The sequence below is a fragment of the Mauremys mutica genome, chromosome 13 (genome assembly GCF_020497125.1).
Source record: "Mauremys mutica isolate MM-2020 ecotype Southern chromosome 13, ASM2049712v1, whole genome shotgun sequence".
In the NCBI taxonomy this organism is placed as follows: Eukaryota; Metazoa; Chordata; order Testudines; family Geoemydidae; genus Mauremys; species Mauremys mutica.
This window is the reverse complement of record NC_059084.1, coordinates 47681565-47708266: the sequence shown is the minus strand read 5'-3', so window position 1 is coordinate 47708266 and position 26702 is coordinate 47681565. Positions and strand designations below refer to the sequence as shown.

Here is a 26702-nt window from a genome sequence, read left to right as displayed (position 1 = left end):
CCCCAGGCTTTTCTAACCCCCCCCCCCGACATTCTCCGCTTTCAGTGACACTCTGCGCTCACCCCGGAGACATTCTGCCCTCAGCACATTCACTGCCCTGGCGCTGCACATCCAGCTCTGAACTCTGGCCTGAGACTTTCCTCCGAGCACTTCTCCCATCTCCAGCGACCATCTGCAGCACCGCCCTGCTCCGTGCACTAGGCGCTCCTGCTGCGGACCCCAGCCCCCGGTCACTGCGCATGTCCGCGGAGCGGGCCCCTGCTGGGAAAGGGAAGGGGACACTTTGCCCCAGCGCCGCGGGGAATCTTCACCCCCCCAGCGGGTGTCCCCCAAACCAGTGAAAAACTCGGACCTGACCCCGTCACTGACCCCACAGAGCCACCGCCCCAGGGTGCACGGGGAGTGGGGGCTTCCGAGCGGAATCTCCCACCAGCTCTTAGTTGACTAGAATAGATTTCACAGGGGGCCCCAAATCCCCGGGTGAAGAATTCCGGCTATTCAAGGGAGCTGTTAGTTTCTCCCATGTACAACAGCGTAAGGAGCGTCTGACCCCGCTCTGAGCCAGCGCGCTAGCAGTTTGCATCTCTGAGGAGAGGAGTTTGTGTCCCTTATAATGAGCGGGATATGCAAAGGGGGGGCGGGGGGCACCTTCCTCTTTAAATCTGTGCCTCTCTCTGCCCAGGCTGCACCCGGAGACACAATCTGCAGCCCCTGGGTCTGTGCAGTTCCCAGCCAGTACCCTGAGAACTTTCCTCTGCAGCACCAGGGAAATATGACGCTTTGGCTTCATTTCGTTTTCATTTTAGCGGCTTTGGAAGGTATTTTTTTCTCTCTTCCTGTTGCACTGGAGACGTAGAGGAATGTTTCAGTATTTGAAACTAGCGTTTATATGATTATTGTCTTTATCGCCAGGTATCCGGTCCCAGGTCCAGCTGGTGGAGTCTGGAGGGGATGTGAAAAAGCCCGGAGACTCTCTCCGCCTCTCCTGCAAAGCCTCCGGGTTCACCTTCAGCAACCACAGCCTGCACTGGGTCCGCCAGGCTCCCGGGAAGGGACTGGAGTGGGTGGCTGAGGTCAGCAAACCGACTGGATCCAAGCAATGGTACTCTCCGGCGGTTCAAGGGCGATTCACCATTTCCCGGGACAACTCCGTCAACACGGTGTATCTGCAACTGACCGGCCTGAAGCCCGAGGACACCGCCCGGTATCACTGTGCCAGACACACAGTGAGGGGAAATGAATTTACAGTCGGGCAAAAACCTACCGCTGTAGATTGAAAACAACGTATTCAGCCCTTGGGGGCGGTCGAGGGCTGTAAACCTCAATAACGAGACAAAGGAAGAAATCAATTACACTGATGCTGTTTTCTTTCTGTCCGTTAATTTCGCAGAAAACTGAACAATATTTAGATATTTACATCCAGAGAATGAAACATTTTCAGGGGCGCTCCAGCTCCCTTCCCTGTCCCGCAAACAGCCTGCTCTGCGAGAACCTCACCTGCGGTATCCTGGCCTGGGCGCTGCCCCCTTTGACGAGACCACCACTGGGGGCACATTGAAGAGGAGTGACCAGACTTCCGCCTGCTTAACCCTTACCTCAGGGCCTGATGTGCAGCTCCATGTTCCGAAAGAAAAATCACAAGGAAATGGGAAATGTGCGTTTCGTTTTCAGTCTCAGAGACTCCAGCTAAACTGATTGAAACCAATAGGACCGTTATACTTAAGCAAACAGTATTTTACATTAACAGTGTGTGACACTGTTCACTTTGAGATGCTACAAAATCTCACACGGCAGCCCGTACACATAGTCTGTAATGGCCGAGCTACCTCACCTTTCTTCTTCTCTCTATTGACCACCTTCTGTCTGCTCCTCCTCCTTCTTGTATTAATATTAATTATTATTATTCGACTCTCATTTGCACAATATCTGAACACCTCACACCCCGAATACATTTTATTCTCACAACACCCTCCTTGAGAGGTAGCGAAGTATCATTATCCACCATGCTGGAGATGGTGAAACTGAGGCAGGGAGTGATTAAATGGTTTGCCCAAACACGCAGCGTGCCAGAGTGAGGGCAGGAATTCTGCTCTTTCCATTTCCAGTTCAGTGGTTTAACCACAGTGTTATCGTTCATCTCTGGCTTTTGCAGGATGAGAGGCAGGCTCCTGTCACAAATTGTGACCTGGAAAGACAAGTGTCATAAACACAGAGCTACGGGTAGCATAAAATCCCTCCTTTACCTGTAAGGGGTTAGGAAGCTCAGATAACCTGGCTGGCACATGACAAAAGGACCAATAAGGGGAGAAAATAGCTTCAAATCTGTGGGGGAAGGTTTTTGTTTGGGTCGTTGTTGTTCTCTCCGGGGACAAAGAGAGATTGACCAACCAAGTAATCCAGCTCCTGCTGTATGATACGTCTAAACGTACAAACATAGTAAGTAATAGCAAGGAAATGCATTAGTCCAGGGTTTCTCAAACAGGGGTCGCTGTTTGTGTAGGGAAAGCCCCTGGTCAGCTGGGCAGGTGTGTTTACCTGCCCCGACCACAGGTCTGGCTCCCACTGGCCGCAGATCGCTGCTCCGGGCCAATGGGAGCTGCTGGAAGCAGTGGCCAGTAACTCCCTTGGTCCATGCTGCTTCCAGCAGCTCCCATTGGCCCGGAGCAGCGATCGGTGGGACCTGCGGACGGGCCGGTAAACACACCTGCCCGGCCCACCAGGGGCTTTCCCTACACAAGCAGCGACCCCTGTGTGAGAAACCCTGCCTTAGGGTACCTTTTGTTTTAGCTTGTGAATTTTCCATGTGCTAAGTGGGAGGTTTATCCCTGTTTTTGTAACTTTAAAGGTTTGACCAGAGGGGAATCCGCTGTTTTGACTCTGACTGCCCTGTAAAATTACCTTCCATGCTGATTTCACAGAGGTGCTTCTTTTACTTTTTCTTTATAATAAAGTTCTGCTGTTATGAACCTGATTGGTTTTTAGTGTCCTAGAAACCCAAGGGCTGGTCGGTGCTCACCTTGGTTACTCTCAAGCCTCACCAGGAAAGGGGGTGAAGGGGTTTGGGGAATATTTTGGGGAAACAGAAACTCCAAGTGGTCCTTTTCTTGAATCTGTGTCTAACTCACTTGGTGGTAGCAGCCCTACTCATCCAAGGACAAGGAAGGATTTGTGGCTTGGGGAAGTTTTTAACCTAAGATGGTAGAAATAAGCTTGGGGGGGGGTCTTTCATGCGGGTCCCCATCTGTACCCCAGAGTTCAGAGTGGGGAGAGAACCCTGACAACAGGAGATTTATACGGATATCAGTGATATCCAGAGTTATCATAAGTCATCACAATCTGTATTTGAAAGGGATGTTAAACTCGGTGCTTCAGGGTTTAAGCCAAACTCTCCCTATTGGAAATCAAGATGAGATCTAATGTGGAAGGCAGGTTACCCCACATCCTTCTGCAGAGTTTCTTACACTTTCCTCTGAACCATCTGTGGCTGGCCATTGTCAGAGAGATGAGATTGCACTAGATGGAACTTGGGTCTGACCCCATCTGGCCATGACAATGGTCCTCTGGACATATGCACCGTGGCTGATTCTCTGGCAATGGAGACAAGCTGAGATTTCAATCCTGGAGCACAGCTGAATTCTCCCCTTTGTGTCTGGGGACGTGTCCCCTTTTAGCCCGAGCCTCCCTCTGTCACCCGTTTTATCCTCGCTGAGTGAAACCCGCATGCAAATCCCGGTTCCTGTTTAAATACAAACCCCCGGTTCTAGGAGCCGCAGTCCCGCTCCGGCACTGAACTGCCCAGTCCTGCCGGCTGGCCGCATTTTTGTCCTTGATTGCAAATAATGGCGTTTCTGGTGCTTTTCCTTTCCCTGCTGGCTGCCCCGGGATGTAAGTCACTGCGGCAGGGGAAGGTCAATGCACCGCGATGGGGGAGGATTCGGTTAATTGATGCGATGTTTTACTTTCCCCTCAGGTGTCCTGTCCCAAGTGCAGCTGGTCCAGTCCGGCCCAGGCGTGGTGAAGCCCGGAGAGACCCTCGCACTGACCTGCTCTATCACCGGTGACTCGGTCACTAGCAGGTACTGGGAATGGGTCCGACAGGCTCCCGGGAAAGGGCTGGAGTGGGTGGGACAGATCGACTGGGCCAGCTCCAACTGGCGCATATACTACGGCCCGTCTTTCCAGAGCCGCGCAACCCTCAGTGCAGATTCCTCCAAGAACCAGTTCTCGCTGCAGCTCCGCTCGCTGACAGCTGCAGACAGCGGCACCTATTACTGCGCCAGGGACACAGTGACACAGAGCAGAGCCGGGACTGGCACAAAAAGGGGAAGCGGATTCTTAACAGCGAAACCAAGTTCACTAATGTCCCCCGAACGAGTCAATAGAAAAACAAAGACTGGGCTGCGGAGAACCTAGGCAGGTGAAGGGAAATGACTTTTACAGACAAAATGAAGCGGCAGCGTTGCCTGGTGGACAGGGCAGTGCACTGGGCCTCAGGACACCTGGGTTCCCTTCTGCCACTGACCTCCTGGGTGAGTTTTGACAAGTCATTTTCCTGCTCTGTGCCTCTGTTTCCTCTCCTACTCTGTGTCTGTTTAGACTGAGATCTTTGGAGTGAGGAGTCTCCCTAACTGTATGTTTGGGACTTCTAGATACCTACTAGAGAACCAGTCATTAGTACTAACAACAATTCCAACATTTATTTTAAAGACTCAGGCTCATTCATATCTTCTTTTCTTGCTGACAAAATATCTAGCAGATGAAATAATATCTTCTTACATCACTATCCCCTTTCTGCCTACCTAGCTCAGCTACCTAGGCTGAGATTGGGGCTCTTTGGGGGAGGGACCAGCTTTGCAACCTGTTTTCTTACAGCCCCTAGTGTTGACTGGTTTTAGGATGGTTGGAGACCAGTCGAGAGATGCACCTCTCTACCTGCCTCTATCATCGAGATTTAAGATTGCCCAGAATAAAACCCAACATGAGAGTGCAGGAGTAAAACGTTTATTAGACTAACAACAGTTCAACGAGGTAAGTAAACTGGGTATGCTATAGAGGACTCCCAAACACTGGTAAGAAAAGTAAAGTAAATCTGCAAAAGTGACACTATAACTATACTGCCTGTGACCCTAACGGTTTACTCCCACCCCAAAACGGGTCCCAGGTAAGGGGTATGGTCTCTACCATATCTTGCAGTCAGGGGTCGCTCTAGGTATTTTGCCGCCCCAAGCACGGCAGGCAGGCTGCCTTCGGCGGCTTGCCTGCGGGAGGTCCCCAGTCCTGCGGATTTGGCGGCCCACCTGTGGGAGGTCCACCGAAGCCAGGGGACCAGCGGACCCTCCGCAGGCTGTTGCCAAAGGCAAACCTGCCTGCTGCCCCGTGGCGACTGGCAGAGCGCCCCCCACAGCTTCCTGACCCAAGCACGCGCTTGGCGTGCTGGTGCTTGGAGCCGTCCCTGATTGGAAAATGTCACTTTTCAACTCCGTACTTCCCCCAACTGCTTGTACGTGCATAGAAACTGCAGGTGCCCTTTGACTCACCAGTTCTCCCTGGATCTTTTGGGGGAAAACAACTGGTGAACATTTTCAAAAGAAAAGCAGCCACAAAATTGCCAGGGGGTACATATGTACTGGCTAGCTGCACCTTAGCAGCACCTTGGACTTCATTTGCCCGGGAGCTGGAACCTGTGTTTCTCTTCGACAATAAACCTGGCCGACGTGCCTTCGTACCTTACTAGAGTCTGTGGTCATTGGGGGTTCTCTCAGGGTCTGCTGTGTCAGCGATCTGCACAGAGCTGGGACAGCACACAGGGGGAACACACGCACGCAGCCGAGTGATATCAACATTGAACAGAGCAGAGCACCACACCTGTTTAAATCTGTCTCTGTCCCAGCAGCACCCGGAAAGGCAAACTGCAGCCCCCTGGGTCTGTGCAGTTACCAGCCACTCCACTGAGGACTTTCCCCTCCAACACCAGGGAAAATGAGACTTTGGCTCCATTTACTTTTCCTTGGGGCGGCTCTGGAAGGTATTTTCTCCCTATACATGCACTGGGGAAGGGGGCAACAATTCCTGGTTTTCTGCAATGATCTAAAAAGGTATTTTGTAACCTGCTTTAATTGATATTCGTCTCCTGTTAACTGATGGGGAATAACGAGGAGTCCTTGTGGCACCTTAGAGACTTACAAATTTATTTGGGTATAAGCTTTTGTGGGCTAGAACCTAGTTCATCAGATACATGGAGTAAAAAAGACAGGAGCCGGTATAAATACATGAAAGGATGTTGTGAAGTTGTGCAGGCTAAATGGTTTTTTAAAAATTTAATAAGTGAATATAATGTAACTGGAATATGCTTCATGCAAAAGGTCTCTTGTAAGGTATCTGACAAAGCTTATAATCTACTGAGTGTGATCATCCTATTTGTATAAATGTACCACTCTTGTATTTAAAACTAGAAACATGAAATATAATTCTGAGGGCCTATTGTAATTATGCAAAGTGTGGGACATTAATGGTGGTTTGATATCTTGATGACTCCCATTAACTAAGACCATTGTCTGCAGATGGGTGTGTTTTACCTATGAGTCTTCTTGTATATGTGTGTGCTGGCAGGTGGGTAATGAAGTCTTGCAATAACATGTGATCATGTTGCCTGAACTGGAATCCATCTTTAACCTGGTGCTTTTCCAGTGAGGGAGGGTGGAAACCCAGAGGGACAAAGGGTTCCCACCTTATGCAAAAGATATATAAAGGGGTGGAACAGAAGAGAGGGGAGGAGAGGAGCCATCATGAAGAATCCCCTAGCTACCACCTGAGCTGGAACAAGAGCTGTAGCAGGGGAAAGAATCGTGCCCAGGCCTGGAAGGTGTCCAGTCTGAGAAAAAAAATAATGAAGCATCTCTGAGGGTGAGATTATCTCTATTCAGTTTGATTAGACATAGATTTGTGCATTTTATTTTATTTTGCTTGGTGACTTACTTTGTTCTGTCTGTTACTACTTGGAACCACTTAAATCCTACTTTCTGTATTTAATAAAATCACTTTTTACTTACTAATTAATTCAGAGTATGTATTAATACCTGGGGGAGCAAACAGCTGTGCATATCTCTCTATCTGTGTTATAGAGGGAGAACAATTGATGAGTTTACCTTGTATAAGCTTTATACAGGGTAAAATGAATTTATTTGGGTTTAGACCCCATTGGGAGTTGGGCATCTGAGTGCTAAGGACAGGAACACTTCTGTGAGCTGCTTTCAGGTAAACCAGCAGCTTTGGGACAAGTAATTCAAACCCTGGGTCTGTGTTGGAGCAGACGGGAGTGTCTGGCTCAGCAAGACGGGGTGCTGGAGTCCTGAGCTGGCAGGGAAAACAGGGATATAAGTAGCCTTGGAACATCAGGGGGCAGCTCCCCAGGGGGTTTCTGTGATCCAACCTGTCACAGATGTTTCATGTAACTGGTTCCCTTTTCTGCCTCCCCTTTCCCACAGGGGCCCGGTCACAGATTGTTCTGACCCAGTCAGGTCCAGAAAGGAAGAAGCCCGGAGAATCCAATCAGCTGAAATGCGCCGTGAGCGGGTTCGCTGTCTCCGGCGATTATATGGACTGGGTCAGACAGGAGCCGGGAAAGGGGCTGGAGTGGCTGGTCAGCTACTGGAAATCAGGGCAGAGCGAGTATTATTCTCCCACCATCCAGGGGCGATTCACAGCCTCCAAGGACAGCTCCAACTTCTACCTGTAAATGCCCGGCCTGAAGCCCGAGGACACCGCCGTGTATTACTGTGTGATAGACACAGTGTGGGGAAGCCGACCTGGGCTCAGACAAAAACTTCATCCTGCAGAGACGGGGGAAGGGATTTCCTGGGGGTGGCGCTTTCGCTCCATAGCAATGAGAAGAGAGAGAGACAAAGTATTTCCCCTTAAGGAGATCTCACACAACTGCCAGGGGAGAGAGAGGTTCTGCTGACTCCATCTGCCCCTGGGTAGCGCAGGGAGCAGATGCCCAGTGGCTATTTTAGAGAAAGAGCAGGTGCATCCGCCCTCACTCTGCGATGCTCCCACTGACTCACCAGGGCTTTCGGGTCAGCCACTCACCAGTGCGACGCTCCCTCCTTTTCCCATTGAAGGGAGAAGCTGAGCCCCGAGGGAAGGTCAGTGGCAAGGCTGAGCCCTGAATGAACCTGATTGACTGCAAGGGAGGGGTCACTAATCTAGAGGTGACCTTCCCCCTCAACCCATGGATAATTCTCTGTAGGTGAAATTCACCCCATGTGGAGACCTTACACACAGGGGCGGCTCCAGGCACCAGCGCAGCAAGTGTGTGCCTGGGGCGGCAAGCCACAGGGGGCAGCGTGCTGGTCGCTGTGAGGGTGGGAGTCAGGTGGCCTTCGGTGGCCTGCCTGCGAGAGGTCCGCTGGTCCCACGGTTTTGGCAGCAATTCGGTGCGGGGTAAGCCAAAACCTCGGGATGGGCAGATCACCCCCAGAAATGCCGCCAAATCTGCGTGACCCCAGACCGCCCACAGGCGTGCCACTGAAGGCCGCCTGACTGCCGTGTTTGGGGTCACAAAAAACATAGAGTCGCCCCTGCTTACACAAGGGCCCCTGCCTGTACTGTGTCCCGCCTAGCCAGAGGAATCTCTGCACCCCACGCAGCAGTTTAGAAGGGCACAATCCTGATTCCCCTGCCTTCCCCCTTCTGTTGACACTGAAGCCTGTGCCAGTTGGGTGGGATATGGGTAGGGCCGGTGCAACCCATTAGGCGACCTAGGCGGTTGCCTAGGGCTCTACAATTTGGGGGCAGTGACCATGGTGGTATTTCGGAGGCAGGACCTTCTGCCGCCTCTGTGAGGGGGCGGCATTTTGGGGTGGGACCTTCCACCGCCTAGGGTGGCAGAAAAGCTGGCAACGCTCCTCGATATGGGCCTTGTAACAGGGCCCCCTGCCCACCCCTCTTCCTGGGGCCCTCTGCGGCCCCAGTACAGCACAGGGAGGCTTCTCTTTGTGCAGCACCCCTGGCTTTATTTACACAAGTTCTCCCACCACCAGTGAGACTATTTACAGAGCTGGCAGGCCTGACAATCTCCTCTCCTACCCGGAGTCTGCCCTCAGCCTGGAGACTGACCTTCCCCTGGCCACTCCCCTTCTTCTGGCTGCCAGCCCAGGGCTGCCCAGAGGATTCCAGGGGCCTTTGGCAGTGGGGGGCCCCCACTTCGGTGGTAATTCGGCAGCGGGGGGTCCTTCCGCTCCGGAACCTGCCACCGAAGGGCCCCGAAGACCTTCGGTGGGGACCCCCCACCGCTGAATTACCGCTAAAGCGGGACCCCCCACTGAAGTTCAACCCGGTCTTCTGCAGTAATTCGGCAGTGGGGGGGTCCCCGCCATGGGTCTTCGGGGCCCTTCGGCGGCGTGTCCCAGAACGGAAGGACCCCCTGCCGCCGAATTACCGCCAAAGACCAGGTTGCACTTCAGCAGCGGGTCCCACTTCAGCAGTAATTTGGAGGCAGAGGGTCCTTCCGCCCCGGAGCAGAAGGACCCCCTGCTGCTGAAGACCCGGAGCAGAAGAAGCTCTGGGGACCCAGGCCCCATGAGAGTTTTCCAGGGCCTCTGGAGCGAGTGAAGGACCCTGCTCCAGGGCCCACAAAAAACACTCGTGAGGGCCCCTGCAGGGCCTGGGGCAAATTTCCCCACTTGCCCCCCCTCTGGGCAGCCCTGTGCCAGCCAGCCTTTATAGCCCTTGAACACTCAGGCCCACAGGTGCAGCCAGTTCTAACGGCCAGGCACCAGTCTTCTCCCCAGCCCCTATCTATTTCCCCTGATTGGGGCTGGCTGAGCAGGGGCTAATTCGGTGCCTTTGCACCAGCACCCTGCTACAGTCCTGTTCTCATGCACACTGCTACAGTGCCTCATGCACCTTAAGTACGGGGGCATTTTAGTGTCCCTCTCCTAGCTCTGACTTCAGCCAATGTGCAGAGCGGGGGGAGAATTCCATGTGCGCCAGGTGAGCAGAGACACAGCAAGAATAACATGACTGATGAGTGTTCCCAGAGCACAAACAACCGACATCTTCAACCGGAGCCATCGGGACCAACCCTAGAGAGACAGAAAAGCAGCACCATTGCGTAAAAAATTCCTTTAATCCAGGAGAAGGGGCCGAAATGGACACCAGTCTTATTTACCACGTCTCTGCTTCTCAGCAAAAGGGGGACATTTTGACGACATACAGACACTTCTTAAGTGCCCAAAGGCCTTTTGTTTTCAATGGGCACAGAGTGCTTAACTGCCCTGGGTGCTTTCAAATATGCCATAGAAAAATAAATTATTTCAATATCATAAAAGCAAATGAATCATCCTTTGTTCTCTCACCTAAAAAATGTAACATCTGTGTCCAATATTTTCATAAATGATCATCAGGCCCCGTGTTGGGGACCCACATTGCTGCACCTCTCTGGAGGTGCTGACCACCCAACTTCTCAACATCAAGCCCCTCTAAGTTGCCTCAAAGTGGCAAAGAAAAACCCAGGGACACTAAATCATTAGTCCTTGGTAAACAGTTTATCCTGTGTGCACGGTAGGAAAACTGGTGTTGAAATGACACAGGCCCCAGTATTGTAAGGATGATCTATGAATTGACCAGGCACCGTGTGAAAGATACATCACACAGTCCTTGCTAGACGCTCTGGTGCGTCACTCTCCTCCATGAGCTCGCAGCTGGGAACTGGAGCCCGTTCACAGAGGGATTGATCAGACCCTTAGGGAAAGGGGACGATGATGCAGCTGGGGCTACTCACTGCCCCTGCTTTAAAGCCCTCGTTCCACAGCCCTTGCAGGTCTTGAACGGAGACGCTGCAGCCTTGTGGGTTCAAGCAGTGAAGTGCAGTAGTTAGAATCACAGAATCATAGAACCGGAAGGGACGTTGAGAGGGCATCTAGTCCCACCCCCTGCACTCATGGCAGGACTAAGGATTATCTAGACCAGCGGTGGGCAAACTTTTTGGCCTGAGAGCCACATTGGGGTTGCAAAATTGTATGGAGGGCCAGGTAGCGAAGGCTGTGCCTCCCCAAACAGTCTGGCCTCTGACCCCTCCCATTTCCTGCCCCCTGACTGCCCCCCTCAGAATCCCTGACCCATCTAACCCCCCCTTCTCCTTGTCCCCTAACTGCCCCCTCCCAGGACCCCCTACCCCTAACTGCCCCCGGGACCCCACCACCTATGCAACCCCCCTTCTCCCCGTCCCCTGACTGCTCTGACCCCTATCCACACCCCTGCCCCCTGACAGGCCCCCCGGAACTCTCACGCTTATCCAACCCCCTGTCTCCCATCTCCTGACTGCCCCCCAGAACCTCTGCCCTATCCAACTGCCCCTTGCTGCCTGTCCCCTCACTGCCCCCCGGGACGCCCCACCCCTTATCCAACCCCCCGGCCCTGGCCTCCTTACCATGCTGCTCAGATAGGCTGATCAGATAGCAAGTATGAAAAATCGGGACAGGGGGTGGGGGGGTAATAGGTGCCTATATAAGGAAAAGCCCCAAATATCAGGACTGTCCCTATAAAATCAGAACATCTGGTCACCCTACGCTCAGCGCAGCATGTCTGACAGCCGCGCCACCCGGACAGAGTCAGACACGATGCTGCTCTGCTCGGCAGGAGCACACAGCCCCACCACCCAGAGCGCTGCCCACGTAGCAGCGTGGCTGTGGGGGAAGGGAGAACCGTGGGGGAGGGGCCGGGGTTTAGCCTCCCTGGCCAGGAGCTCAGGCCCACGGGCCATAGTTTGCCCACCTCTGATCTAGACCATCCCTGACAGCTGTTAGTCCAACCTGCTCTTAAAAATCCCCAATAATGGAGATTCCACAACCTCCCTAGGGAATTTATTCCAGTGCTTAACCACCCTGACATTAGAAAGTTTTTTCTAATGTTTAACCTAAACCGCCCTTGCTTCAATTTAAGATCATTTCTTCTTGTCCTATCCTCAGAGATTAAGAAGAACAATTTTTTCTCTCTCCTCCTTATAACAACCTTTTATGTACTTGAAAACTGTTATCATGTCTCCCCTCAGTCTTTTCTCCGGACTAAACAAACCCAATTTTTTCAATCTTCCCTCAGAGGTCATGTTTTCTAGACCTTTAACTATTTTTGTTGCTCTTCTCTGGACTTTCTCCAATTTGTCCACATCTTTCCTGAAATGTGGTGCCCAGAACAGGACACAATACTCCAGCTGAGGTCTAATCAGTGCAGAGTAGAGCAGAAGAATTACTGCTCGTGTCTTGCTTACAACATTCCTGCTAGTACATCCCAGAAGGATGTTTGCTTTTTTTGCAACAGTGTTACAGTGTTGACTCATATTTAGCTTGTGATCCACTATGCCCCCTAGATCCCTTTCTTCAGTACTCCTTCGTAGGCAGTCATTTCCCATTTTGTATGTTTGCAACTGATCGTTCCTTCCTAAGTGGAGCACTTTGCATATGCCCTTATTGAATTTCATCCTATTTCTTCAGACTATTTCTCCAGTTTGTCCAGATCATTTTGAATTTTATTCCTATCCTCCAAAGCACTTGCCACCCCTCCCAGCTTGGTATGGTCCGCAAACTTTATAAGTGTCCTCTCTATGCCGTTATCTAAATCATTGATGAAGATATTGAGCAGAACCGGACTCAGAACCAATCCGTGCTCTGTGCCCTTCCAGCATGACTGTGAACCACTGATAACTACTCCCTGGGGATGGTTTTCCAACCGTTATTCACCCACTTTATAGTAGCTCCATCCAGGTTGTATTTCCTAGTTTGTTTATGAGAAGGTCATGTGATGTCATACCCTTTCCCCAGATACATAAACCAGGGCTCATCAGATTAAACCGATAGGCTGCAGCATTAATACAAACAAGAGAAAATTATTTTTCACACAACGCACAATTCACCAGGGAAACTCATCGCCACGAGATGTTGTTTTGGCCCAAAGTATAACTGGCTTCAAAGAAGAACGAGATAAATTCCTAGAGAATCAATGACTATGAGCCAAGAGGGTCAGGGCCCAACCCCGAGCCTGAGGGACCCTAAATCTCTCAATGCCAGAAGCAGTGAGTGGAAGATTCCAAATGTCACTGTTCTGTACATTCTCCCTGAAGGGGGAGGAGGGATAGATCATTGGTTTGAGCATTCGCCTGTTAAACCCAGGGTTATGAGTTCAATCCTTGAGGAGGCCACTTAGAGATCTGGGGCAAAAATTGGTCCTGCTAGTGAAGGCAGGGGGCTGGACCTGATGACCTTTCAAAGTCCCTTCCAGTTCTAGGAGATTGGTATATCTCCAATTATTATTAAGTTCTGGTGGGGCCACTGACAAAGAAAGGATAGAAGACTGGCTTTGAACCAGTAGGGTAGATCTCTCTCTCTCCTTATTTCTCTAGGTATTTGCCCCTTGTCATGGGTCCCCAGGCAGGGAGTGTGATCATTGGGGAAGGAGTTGCTGTCCCTTATAAGCAGAGGGATATGCAAATTAGGGTGACAGTGTTCGGTTTAAATCCGCCTCTCTCTGTTCCCAGGCTGCACAAGCCGAGACAGTCCGCAGCCCCCTGTCTCTGTGCAGTGACCAACCAGTCCCCTGAGAACTTCCCCCTCCAACATCAGGGAAAATGAGACTTTGGCTCCACCTAATTTTCATTGTAGCGGCTTTCGAAGGTATTTTTCCCTTAATTTCTTTATAGATAGAGGGGAATATTGTGTTCTTCCCAAACAATATTGATACGATTCTTAATGTTACTTTATTCCCAGGTGTCCGGTCCCAGGTGCAGCTGGTGGAGTCCGGAGGGGATGTGAAAAAGCCTGGAGACTCTCTCCGCCTCTCCTGCAAAGCCTCCGGGTTCACCTTTAGCAGCTCCGAGATGAACTGGGTCCGCCAGGCTCCCGGGAAGGGGCTGGAGTGGGTCTCGGTTATCAGCAGCAGCGGGGGTACTATCTACTACTCCGACGCAGTGAAGGGCCGATTCACCATCTCCAGGGACAACTCCAACAACCTGCTGTATCTGCAACTGACCGGCCTGAAGCCCGAGGACACCGCCCGGTATTACTGTGCGAGACACAGTGAGGGGAAGCCGGGCTGAGCTCAGACAAAAACCTCCCGTTGCGGTCAGCAGGGAAAGTCCCAGCTGGTGTGATGCTGACAGGTCGCGCTGGGAGCTCACAGGAGACAGTAATTTCCTCCGTTTCAAATGGGGGAAATGAACCCAGATGTTCAGTCAGACCTAAATCCACAGGAGGCGGAGATGCCGGGAACGGCGTGTTCCGCGCTGGGCGCGGGTGGGGATTCACTCGGTCCCAGATAGTCTATTACAGACACTGATATGGGTGAAAAGAAAGTTTTATCTGCCAAAAAAAGTCTTAAATTCCCCACGTTCACCTCTCAGTACCAGTGTGAGGATAGAAATCAGGAGAGGTGAAAACACAAACCCTGGGAGCTATAAAAGGACCTAAGGGAGCTGCCCAAATCCCCATTGGTCAATGCCAGAGAACTGGGTAGTGTCTATTTATAGATTTATTCGACTCCCTGCCCCGTACGTTGTCTCACGTCTATTAGCCTCATCAATGAACTGGTCTCCAGCCCGTCTGAGAGCCTAGTACCATGGCGCATTATCTGTCTATTTAAATGCCATTCCCAAATATCCATCGACCTATCTATCTCCCCGCACACTATCTATCTATCCCCATTCACACCCATCACTCTCCGGGTGACAGACACTTGCCCGGTTTCACAGTAGGGCGTCTGCCACCGTCAGGAAGACAAATGCATTTCGGGGCTGATCCAATTCCCATTGCAATCGAGTCTGAAAACTTTCCCTGACTTTCCGGAGCTTTGGCTAAGGCCGAAGGAAGCACAATTGTTCTGGGGTCAGAGCCTCACTGCAGTGAATTCTGGAAGCTCCACGGATCCCAGGGCTGCTACCCCGACTGACGATAGCTGATGCTCTGGCCCATTCATTCAAACAGATTAAAACGCTGGTAACAGAAGGGAACTAGCGATACAGTGAGATGAGAGCCAGGCACCCACCCAACTGAGGGTACGTCTACACTACGGGACTATTCCGAATTTGCATAAACCGGTTTTGTAAAACAGATTTTATAAAATCGAGTGCGCGCGGCCACACTAAACACATTAAATCGGTGGTGTGCGTCCATGGTCCGAGGCTAGCGTCGATTTCTGGAGCGTTGCACTGTGGGTAGCTATCCTGTAGCTATCCCATAGTTCCCGCAGCCTCCCCCGCCCCTTGGCATTTCCGGGTTGAGATCCCAGTGCCTGATGGGGCAAAAATCATTGTCGCGTGTGGTTCTGGGTACAGCCTCACCCCTCCCTCCCTGAGCAGCAGACAACCGTTTCGCGCCTTTTTTTGCTTGGTGAACTGTGCAGACGCCATAGCACAGCAAGCATGGACCCTGCTCAGCTCAATACCGCAATCGTGGATGTTTTAAAGACCTCGCGCACTCTAGTGCAGTCTATGGTGAACCAGGACCTTCAATCCGAGGCGAGGAGGAGGCGGATACGGCAGCGCGGCGATGACAGTGATGAGGACGTAGACACAGAATTCTCTCAAACCGCGGGCCCCTGCGCTTTGGAGATCCTGATGGTAATGGGGCAGATTCTATCCATTGAACGCTGATTTTGGGCCCGGGAAACAAGCACTGACTGGTGGGACCGCATTGTGTTGCAGGTGTGGGACGATTCCCAGTGGCTGCGAAACTTTCGCATGCGTAAGGGCACTTTCATGGAACTTTGTGACTTGCTTTCCCCTGCCCTGAAACGCCATAATACCAAGATGAGAGCAGCCCTCACAGTAGAGAAGTGAGTGGCGATAGCCCTGTGGAAGCTTGCAACGCCAGACAGCTACCGGTCAGTCTGGAATCAATTTGGAGTTGGAAAATCTACTGTGGGGGCTGCTGTGATGCAAGTAGCCAAAGCAATCACTAAGCTGCTGCTACGAAAGGTTGTGACTCTGGGAAACGTGCAGGCCATAGTGGATGGCTTTGCTGCACTGGGATTCCCTAACTGTGGGGGGGCGATAGATGGAACCCATATCCCTATCTTGGCACCGCAGCGCCAGGGCACCCAGTACGTAAACCGCAAGGGGTACTTTTCAATGGTGCTGCAAGCACTGGTAGATCACAAGGGACGTTTCACAAACATCCACGTGGGATGGCCAGGGAGGGTTCATGATGCTCGCGTCTTCAGAAGCACTACTCTGTTTAAACGGCTGCAGCAAGGGAATTACTTCCCAGACCAGAAAATAACAGTTGGGGATGTTGAAATGCCTGTCGTTATCCTGGGGGACCCAGCCTACCCCTTGATGCCATGGCTCATGAAGCCATACACAGGCAGCCTGGACAGTGGTCAGGATCTGTTCAATTACAGGCTGAGCAAGTGCAGAATGGTGGTGGAATGTGCATTTGGCCGTTTAAAGGCGCGCTGGCGGACATTACTCACTCGCTCAGACCTCAGCCAAACCAATGTCCCCTATGTTATTACTGCTTGCTGTATTCTCCACAATCTCTGTGAGAGTAAGGGGGAGACCTTTATGGCAGGGTGGGAGGCTGAGGCAAATCACCTGGCCGCTGATTACGCGCAGCCAGACACCAGGGAGATTAGAAGAGCACACCAGGAAGCGGTGCGCATCAGAGAAGCTTTGAAAAGGAGCTTCATCAATGGCCAGGGTACAGTGTGACTGCTGTGTTTGTTGATGAACACCCAACCCCCTTGATTGACTCAGTCCCTGTAAGCAACTCCCCCACCCCCTTCGAGTACAGCTTACTTATGCAAATAAAGTCACTCTCATTTAAAAAGCATGAATTCTTTATTGATTCATTATAAAAAGAGGGAGAGAAGTAAGGGTGTGGTTTGGGAGGAGGATAGGAGGGATGGAGAAGGCCATTAAAAAAAATTCACAGTAACGACATCCTTCTGGTTGGGCTGTCCACGGGGGTGGAGTGGGCGGGTGCACGGAGCCTCCCCCCACGCGTTCTTACACGTCTGGGTGAGGAGGATGTGGAACATGGTGAGGGTTGAGGGTGGTTATACAGGGGCTGCAGCGGCACTCTGTGATCCTGCTGCCGTTCCTGAAGCTCCACAAGATGCCGGAGCATGTCAGTTTGATCACGCAGCAGCCCCAGAGTTGCATCCCGCCACCGCTGATCTTCCTGCCGCCACCGCTGATTTTCCTGCCGGTCTTCCTGCCGCCACCTCTCATCTCGGTTGTCCCTCCTGTCCTCACGTTCATCCCTCCTGTCCTCACGTTCACTGGCCTCTTTCCTGTAATTTGAAACCACGTCCTTCCACTCATTCAGATGAGCTCTTTCATTGCGTGTAACTTCCATAATATCCGAGAACATCTCATCTCGCGTCTTCTTTTTCCTCCGCCTTATCTGTGCTAGCCTTTGGGATGGAGGAGGGATGGTTGAAAAATTTGCAGCTGCATGAGGGAGATAAATATTTAGAAAGATACATTTTACAGAACAATGGTTATACTCTTTCACAGTGAACAGCAGTATTCACCTAGCACATGTGATTTCCCTACAAGGTCGCATTTTTCATCTTAATAGTGAGTGCCTGCAGCTCTGGAGTTACAGATCTCACAGACACAGGTCCAGGCATCAGAATTCAGCTTGCATGCGGCCATGGTAAGCCACTGTCTTTCGGCTTCTGTAGTGATTTAACCCTTCCCCCCCAACAACGCATGGCTAATACCACGCTAGCTCCCTGCTAATCAACAACCTTCCCCCCCCCACCCACTGCGTGTCTGGTGCCTTGGGGAAGATCGCCGGTGACCAAACACAGAAAAGATCATCGGCATTTCACTCCTCCCCTCCCCCCGCTTCGCTACATGCAGGAAAGTTTTTTTTTTAAGCTGATGCAGTCCACGAACCCAGTAGAAAAATGGCCACCCCCCTTACTTAAATTCCTGATTTTTAACCAGGTTATCCTGAACGATATCACTTTGCTGAGGATAACACAACAAGATAAAGAACGGATGCTTCTTGAATGCCAGCAGTCACCGGGACCATACGCTGCTATGCTTTGCCATGCAATGATACCTGATTACTTGCTACATGCATGGCGTGGTAAAGTGTCCTACCATGGTGGGCGGAACAAGGCTGCCTTGCCCAGAAACCTTCTGCAAAGGCTTCTGGAGTACCTACAGGAGCGCTTCATCGAGATGTCCCTGGAGGATTTCCTCTCAATCCCTGGACATGTTAACAAACTTTTCTAAGTAACTATACTGTCTGCGAATGCATCCCAAGACCTCAGGGCAAATCAATCATTAAAAAAGGCTTGCTTAAAAAAAATGTTTGATATTTGCAAAGGTACACTCACCAGAGGTCCCTTCCATGGCGTCATTGTCTGGGATAGTGGCTTGGGAGGGCTGGGAGGACGGTAATTCCGTCAGGGTGATAAAAAGCTCCTGGCTGCTGGGGCTCACGGAGTGCTGTGTGCTCTCTGCTAGGTCTTCCTCCTCTTCTTCATCTTCCTCTTCCCCGTCTGCATAATCCTCAGCCATGGCAGAGATTACAACCCCCACCTCGGAATCCACGATCAGGGGTGGGGTACTTGTGGCGCAGCCCCCTAAAATTGCATGCAGCTCAGCATAGAAGCGGCATGTTTTTCGACCTGCCCCGGACCTTCCGTTTGCTTCTTTGGTTTTCTGGTAGGCTTGTCTGAGCTCCTTAACTTTCACTCTGCACTGCACTGAGTCCCTGCTGTGGCCTCTATCCATCATAGCCTTAGAAATTCTTTCAAATACTTTTTCATTTCGTCTTTTGGAACGCAGTTCTGTTAGTACTGAATCCTCTCCCCAGATAGCGATCAGATCCAGTACCTCCCGTGTAGTCCATGCTGGGGCTCTTTTACGATTCTCAGGAGACTGCATTGTTAACGCTGATGAGCTGTGCGTGGTCACCTGTGCTGATGAGATCTCCACGCTGGGGAAGCAGGAAATGAATTTCAAAAGTTCGCGGGGCTTTTCCTGTCTACCTGGCCAGTGCATCCGAGTTCAGAATGATGTCCAGAGCGGTCACTGGTGCACTGTGGGATAGCTCCCGGAGGCCAATGCCGTCGATCAGCGTCCACACTAACCCTAATCCGATATGTTAATACCGATACTAGCGTTACTCCTCTTGTTAGGGAGGAGTACAGAAACCGGTTTAAAGAGCCATTAAAATCGATATAAGGTGCCTCCTAGTGTGGACGGTTGTGGCGTTAAATCGGTTTTACGCTCCTAAAACCGATTTAAACGCCTAGTGTAGACCAGGCTTGAAATGGCAAGCCTGGTTTAAGAGGGTATTCAATCGATACACATATCGATTTATTGAGTACCCGATAACAATCAGTCAGCAGTCAGCAAAACAGAATAGGTGAGATCCCTGTACAGTTATCGACAAGCAGTTCTCAGTTATTGATTATCGATAGCAAATCAAGAGCCAAGACTGGAATTTTAAAAGGCCAAAGAGGCCCCCTGTTTATAACTTGGGAATGGGTTTTTAAGCAGGAGGCTCCCTGGCAAAGACACCCTCTTGTCAAATGTCACTGAAATCTAGAGAGCAGGCAAGAAGATAGTGTCTCTTATAAGCAGGGGGATATGCAAATAGGGGTTACAGTTTCCTACTTTAATCTCTCTCTCTCTCTGCCCAGGAGGCACCCGGAGACATAATCCACAGTCCCTGAGTCTGAGCAGTTACCAGCCAATCTCCCGAGAACTTTCCTCTCAAACACCGGGGAAAATGAGACTTTGGCTCCATTTACTTTTCCTTGTGGCAGCTCTGGAAGCTATTTTCTCTCCACAAATCCACTGCAGACGCAGGAGACTCTCACTGTTTTTTCTGCAATGATATTAATATATTTTGTAAAATGCTCTTCTTTAATTTATTCTCCTGTTAATTAAAGGAGAATGTGTTTCATGCTCCTGGGTCCCTCATTCTTCCTTCCTCCCGCCTTCCTACGTAGGGACCCAGACACAGGTTGTTCTGACCCAGTCCGGTCCAGAAATGCAGAAGCCCGGAGAAGCCACTTGGCTGAAGTGCATGGCGAGCGGTTCACTGTTAGCAGGTGCAACACTCACACTGTAGGAACTCTTTTAGATTTACAAATAAATAATTTATTAACACATTTAGCGAAGTCACGCACTCGAACTCAGTAAGGTAGATAGAGATAATACAGAAAGTACAGCTGAACATCCATGCTCACACCATCCTTTGCAGAACAACCTGAAATATTAGCCATTATCTTCCTCATCATCCTCACCTTCCTCATCTTTGCCAGTGGCCACGATTCTGCCCCTCCCAAGGGCTACATCGCTCTCTCCCTTCTACTGCCCTGGGATGTCACTTTTATAATATGTTTCGCTGATGTTACCAACCATGTCTAATGCATATTCAATAGGGGGTTTCTCGCCTCTTCCTTATTTCTATTTCCTCCCCTTACCAATGTTAAGGTGTCCTTCTTCTATAGGTTAGAATAGGTATGATTTACCCCCATTATTATATCCATCAATTCCTTGCCATCAGGGCTGTCCTTAGGAGTTTTGGGGCCCTATGCAGTATTATTAAACTGGTGCCCCTATGCCCGACTTGGGGCACAGTCACAACCCCCGCCCTGGCCCCACAGACCTCACCCCACATCACTGACTCACACCTAGCAGCAGACGCTGTGGCAGCCAGGGCTCACAGGCCAGGGGGCGGGAGGGATGAGGCAGCAAAGGATACCGAGCCACCCAGCACACCTCACAGCGGTGGAGAATCACAATTCCCCACAGAGACCAGGTACCCTCTCCCTCATGCAGACTGCGCCGGCGCATTCGGCTCTGTGAATAAGGCACCTGCCTAAGGAGACTGCAGGGCACGCTGGGTTTGCAGGAGCTGACCCGCTCTTATGTGCTATTCCGGTGGTGCCGCAAATTTTTGGTTGTCGTGCGCAGCTGTGTATGCTGCATAAGCCTAAAGCCAGCCCTATGCACCCGCAGAACTTAGCTTTCTCAGCTCTTGTTCTGTCATCTGTATAGGGACTAACTTCCTCTGAAGGGAGATACTATTTTCATAAGTGTTTATGTGTATTAAATATTGGGTGCCCAGCATGAAATTCCTGCAGAGGGTTTCTCATGAGAAAGTACTGATCCCCAAAACTCTGAAAGGCAGCCTCCTTCTAAGGCAGTAGTTCCCAAAGAGGGGTTTGCGAACCCCTGGGGTTTCACAGAACATTACAGGGGCTTCGCCAGAAAAAAAACACTACTGGTGGCCAGAGTCATAGAATATCAAGGTTGGAAGGGACCTCAGGAGGTATCTAGTCCAACCCCCTACTCAAAGCAGGACTAATCCCCAGACAGATTTTTACCCCAGTTCCCTAAATGGCCCCCTCAAGGATTGAAGTCACAACGCTGGGTTTAGCAGGCCAATGCTCAAACCACTGAGCTATCCCTCCCCCTGAGAGGACCCCGGGCATTGGAGGCAGCAGGTGGGACCTGGTTGCAGGGCAGACAGGCCAAGCCCTAAGGAGAGCAGGGCCGGCAGTTTGGGCTGGCAGCCTGAGCCCTGCCCCTGTCAGCTGGGGAGCCGGCAGTGGTTCCGGACTCCCAAGAGCTCTGCAGAGCAAAGCCAGGGCATCCATCACACTGAGGAAATTTAAATGTAAATCCCTAGAAATATTCATTTTTAGGAGGGGGTTCACGAGATTTCACAATTTAGTGAAGGGGGTTCGCAGGGTGTTAAAGTTTGGGAACCACTGTTCTAAGGTGTCTCAAACTCAACCCATAAAAATTGAGGCACTTAACACAATCAGTCGATTTAAAAAAAAATTAAATCTTGGTTTTAAAAAATCTTGGCCTATGTGCACAGTAGGAAAATTTATATTTCAGTGATAGAGGCTGAAAGTTCTCTGCTGAGGAAGTTACCTTAACAATTTACCAACTCTCCAATCAATTTATCGGGCTGTGTGTTATGGACACAGTCACTCCCAGAGCCGGATCTCTGGCTAAATCACTCTCCTCTTTGAGCTCTGAGTTGGGGATTTCAAGTCAAGCAAGGGATGAATGTTTCAGCCCCTTACAAAAAGCCTCAGCTCCCTGCCATCCCCCAGACCCTGCAACCCCAGCACTGAAAAGCCACAGCCTTGAGGGAGAGTGAAAGAGTCAATATCAGCAGAACACCTGAGCCAGGCAGAGACCTGAGACTTTGGCTTCTCGCTCTAGCAGGGCTCAGACGTGATTTACTGCCCATCAGGACCACAGCATCCCCTGTGCAATCGGCAGCCTCCTGTGTCTGCGCAATAACCAGCCAATTTCCTGAGAACTTCCCCCTCCAGTACCAGGGAAGAGGAGACTTTGGCTGCATTTAGTTTTCATTCTCGCAGCGTTGGAAGGTATTTTATCCCCTCCAGAGCACTGGGGACGCCATAGGAAAGCTGTTATTTTCGCGTTTATATTAATGTGATGTGTAGCATGTCTTTTATTTCGTTTCACACCTATTGTTTTACAGGGTAAGGAGTTAATGTGTCCGGGTCCCTCATTCTTTCTGTTCGCCCGTCCGACAGGTGGGTGGCTTGGGTCAGACAGGCGCCCAGGACGGGGCTGCAAGGGCTGGTCAGCTACTGGAAATCTTCACTGAGGAACCACTATTCTCCCAGCGTCCAGGGCGAGTCAGAGACTGAGTCTCCAAGGACAGCTCCAATTTCTACTTGCAGATAAACAGCCTGAAGCCCGAGGACACCGCCCTGTATTGCTGCGCCAGAGACACAGTGAGGGGAAGCCGGGCTGATGGGCGGATTTAGCCTAGGTCAGTGCCACAAAAGACAAAGATCCAGGGCTTGGTCTCTGCCTGACGGGAGAAGGTTAGGGAGACCCTCGGCGTCAAATGTTTGATTGAAATATTTATACAGTGTAGAATAAATAGTATGTGCAAGAGGCATTAAAATACCGTCGCACCGTCCCCATTTCCCAAAGGAGAGGAAAAGGCAGGATAAACCAAACCACAAAGCCTCACAGCTACAGGTGGTCACCCAGCTGGTCCTAGAGACACTGTGCACTGGTGTTCTATAGTTGTGAAATGTTAACTTAGAAAGGCATTAAATACTGGGTATAAATATCGATCTCATCTCTATTGGCCTCATCAATAAACGATGATCTATACAACATGAGAACATAGGGCCAATTCCGATTACCGAGCGTTCTGTTCATCCATTCCTGCATCTATCTACCCCCATCCACCCCCTCTATCTATCTATCTATCCCCATCCACCGCATCCGTCTATCTATCTATCTATCTATCTATCTATCTATCGAATACACATCTCCTTTTCCCTCTTTCTCTCAACCCATGGTTACAATGCTCAGACCACAGACTAAGGAGAGTGTCTCTTCTATTTATAGGTGTCTATGCAAAGTATGAACCAAATGCCCCGGTTAAATTCTGCCCTGCCTCTGACCTTTTCTCTCTCCCTATACAGACACTCTGGCTTGTCTACAGGTTCTCATTTACTCCCCGTCCTTGAAAATTGTATTTCTCTACATCCAGGAAGCTGAGATTTTGGTTCAAATTATTTGTCATTTTACAATTTCCCAAGGTGAATTTTACCCTCCCTAAAAATCACAGGATGCAACCCCGATTCCAAGGCCTCCAGCTTTAAACCCGACATAATCTTAAAAGAGATCATAAGTGTTCCCACTTCCTGGTACTCATAGAATGTTTAATTTCCATCTGTTCTGCTCTCTGGCCAAATATTCTTCTTTCACACAACATGAGCCGAAGCCCACTAAAGACAATGGGAATATTTCCCTTCAACACAGTTGATTTAAGAGCAACCCATAGACGTTAATGGGAGCTAAGTGACGTCATTGACATTATCTCCTTATTTCCCCAGTGATGTGAAAGTATAATCAGGGTCTCACCCTAATGTTCCAGGGGCTGCACATACACGCAGTAAAGAGTCGCATCACTCGGGTAGGCAACCTATAGCAGGTGGACCGAAGGCGGCACGCAGCTGATTTTCAGAGGCACTCACACTGCCCGGGTCCTGACCACTGGTCCGGGGGGCTCTGCATTTTAATTTAATGTTAAATGAAGCTTCTTAAACATTTAAAAAACCTTATTTACTTTACATGCAACAACCATTTAGTTCTGTATTATAGACTCATCCAAAGAGACCTTCTAAAAACGTTAAAATGTATGACTGGCGCGCGAAACCTTAAATCAGAGTGAATAAAGGAAGGCTCGGCACAGCACTTCTGATAGGCTGGCGACCCCTAAGGAGACTCCTATCAGAGACTCAGTAGTTCAGCCCATTAAGGGAAGGTGTTTGTATCTCTTATAAGGAGGGGGATATGCAAATAGAGGTGGCCGGTCCCTGTTTAAATCTCTCGCTCAGTCTCCCCACGCTGCACCCGGAGAGACAATCCTCAGCCCCCTGTGTCTGGGCAGGTACCAGCCAATTCCCCGAGAAGTTTCCCCTTCAACATCAGGGAGAATGAGACTTTGGCTCCACTTACTTTTCATTGGAGCGGCTTTGGCAGGTATTTTCTTCCCCTGAACGCATTGGACATGCTGGCAGAGGGGATATTATTGGCATGAATGTAGTTACATGTAAACACGATTTTATTAATTTATTTGTTACTTTATTTATTTTATTCCTGTTAATCGATGGAGAAGGTATTTAACTTGGCTGGTTCCTTCCCTGTTTTCTCTCCTCCCTCCCTCACCCTCTCCAGGGGCCCGTTCGCAGGTTGTTCTGACCCAGTCGGGTCCCGAAGTGAAGCAGCCCGGAGAATCCACTCAGTTGAAATGCGCCGTGAGCGGGTTTGTTCCTAACGACTGGTGGATGGACTGGGTCAGGCAGCAGCCGGGAAAGGGACTGGAGTGGCTGGTTCACTATCACAAATCTTCAGTCACGAATTACTACTCCCCCTCCATCCAGGGGCGCTTCACAGCCTCCAAGGACAGCGCCAACTTCTACCTGCACATGCCCGGCCTGAAGCCCGAGGACACCGCCGTGTATTACTGTGTGAGAGACACAGTGAGGGGAAGCGAGTCTGAGCTCAGACACAAACCTCCCCCTGCAGAGACCGGGGAAGGCAGCAGCTCTGCTCCCCAGCACTGAGAACATGCACGGAGTGTCTCCCCTCAGGGACACCGCACAGAGCTGTGCCAGGAGACAGAGGCTCCGCTGACCCCACTCCCCCGGGGAGCGCAGGGAGCGGGTGCCCAGGCTCTATTTCACGGAGCAGGAGGAAAGAACAGGTGCATCCGCCCTCGCTCTGTGGATGCCCCCAGTGCCCACCAGAGCTTTCGGATCAGATACTCCGCAGTTACGGATCCCTCCTTCCCCAGTGAAGTCAATGGAGACGCTGAGCCCTTAGCGAAGAGCAGCGGGAATGCATAGCCCTGAGGGAGGTTTATGGACTGGAAGGCGGGGGGTCGGGGGGTCAGTGATCATCTCTCGCTTTTGTGCTGAGGCTGATAATTCTCTGTGGTTGAACTTCACCCCTTTTTAGAGGAGCCAGCAGAAGGTCCTCTCCAGCTCCCGAGCCCCACCTAAGCCTCCTGTAGGATTTATCCACTAGCGGAGCCTTCTGCTGCCCGTCTGCACAGGGATGGTTTTTATCCCATCTCCAGAGCGCTGACCCTTCTCCTCAGACTGTTGCTCTTTCTATGTGATTTGTATCGTGGCTTCCTTCCCAGGTGCAGCTGGTGGAGTCCGGAGGGGATGTGAACAAGCCCGGAGACTCTCTCCGCCTCTCCTGCAAAGCCTCCAGGTTCCCCTGCAGCAGATACGCCTGCGCTGGGCCCGACAGGCTCCCGGGAAGGGGCTGCAGTGGTGGCTGGAATTAGCTCCCTACGCGGATGGAACCAGTGGTGCTCTAAGGCTGTCGAAGGGCGGTTCACCAGCTCCAGAGACCAGGGCCGCCCGGGGGTGGGGCAAGTGGGGCAATTTGCCCCAGGCCCAGCAGGGGCCCCCACGAGACTTTTTCGGGGCCCCTGGAGCAGGGTCCTTCACTCGCTCCGGTGCCCCCAGAGCTTCTTCGCTCCTGCTCTTCGCTCGTGGGGGGGGGGGGTCCTTCCTCTCCCGGACAGAAGGACCCGCTCCCCACCGCCGAATTACCGCGGAAGCGGGACCGCCGCCTGAGTGCAGCCGGATCTTCCACGGTAATTGGGCGGCGGGGACCCGCCCCGAAGTGCTCCGAGGACCCGCGGTGGGGGCCGCACTTCGGGTCCCGGAACGGAAGGACCCCCCCGCCGCCGACTTACCACCCCCCACCACCCAAGACCCCAGGCCCCGGAATCCTCTGGGCGGCCCTGGCTGTAGTTTGCCCATCCCTGTCCCAGCGCCTGTTCTGTTCATTCCCTCTGGGGCACCTGGCACTGGCCACTGCCAGGAGACAGGACACTGGGCTGGATGGACCCTGGTCTGACCCAGTCTGGTCGTTCTTATGTTCTTAATCACAGTCTAGGCTCCCATAGTCCTAGGCACGGTACAAACACAGACCATAAAACCTCTCTCAGTCCCACCGAGTTTACAGCCCGAGTGTAAATGGGAAGTGGCGCGTAACTGGGAACAGGAATAGAATCACGAATATAAATATCAGCCGCGCAGAATCATCTTCCTTCACTGTAGCCGGATCCTTCCTCGACTCCCCCTGCAGAAAAACTCCCAGACACGCCGCTCCCGGCCCAATGGTGTCAGGGAGGCTCCAC

At 51.3% G+C, this 26702-nt stretch overlaps 4 gene segments (V, D, J or C); all 4 read left to right on the top strand.

The window, feature by feature from the left end:
• The first annotated feature begins 772 nt into the window (after window positions 1-772).
• On the top strand, window positions 773-1336 carry LOC123348797. The segment is given in 2 exon segments: window positions 773-818; window positions 913-1336. Coding segments are annotated over 2 exon segments (411 nt in total).
• A 2443-nt stretch (window positions 1337-3779) lies between these two features.
• Window positions 3780-7735, top strand: LOC123347495. The segment is given in 4 exon segments: window positions 3780-3885; window positions 3971-4287; window positions 4597-4630; window positions 7485-7735. Coding segments are annotated over 4 exon segments (648 nt in total).
• A 5886-nt stretch (window positions 7736-13621) lies between these two features.
• On the top strand, window positions 13622-14089 carry LOC123348798. The segment is given in 2 exon segments: window positions 13622-13667; window positions 13761-14089. Coding segments are annotated over 2 exon segments (375 nt in total).
• A 10561-nt stretch (window positions 14090-24650) lies between these two features.
• LOC123347494 lies at window positions 24651-25570 on the top strand. The segment is given in 3 exon segments: window positions 24651-24659; window positions 24733-25023; window positions 25502-25570. Coding segments are annotated over 3 exon segments (369 nt in total).
• The last annotated feature ends 1132 nt before the right edge of the window (window positions 25571-26702 follow it).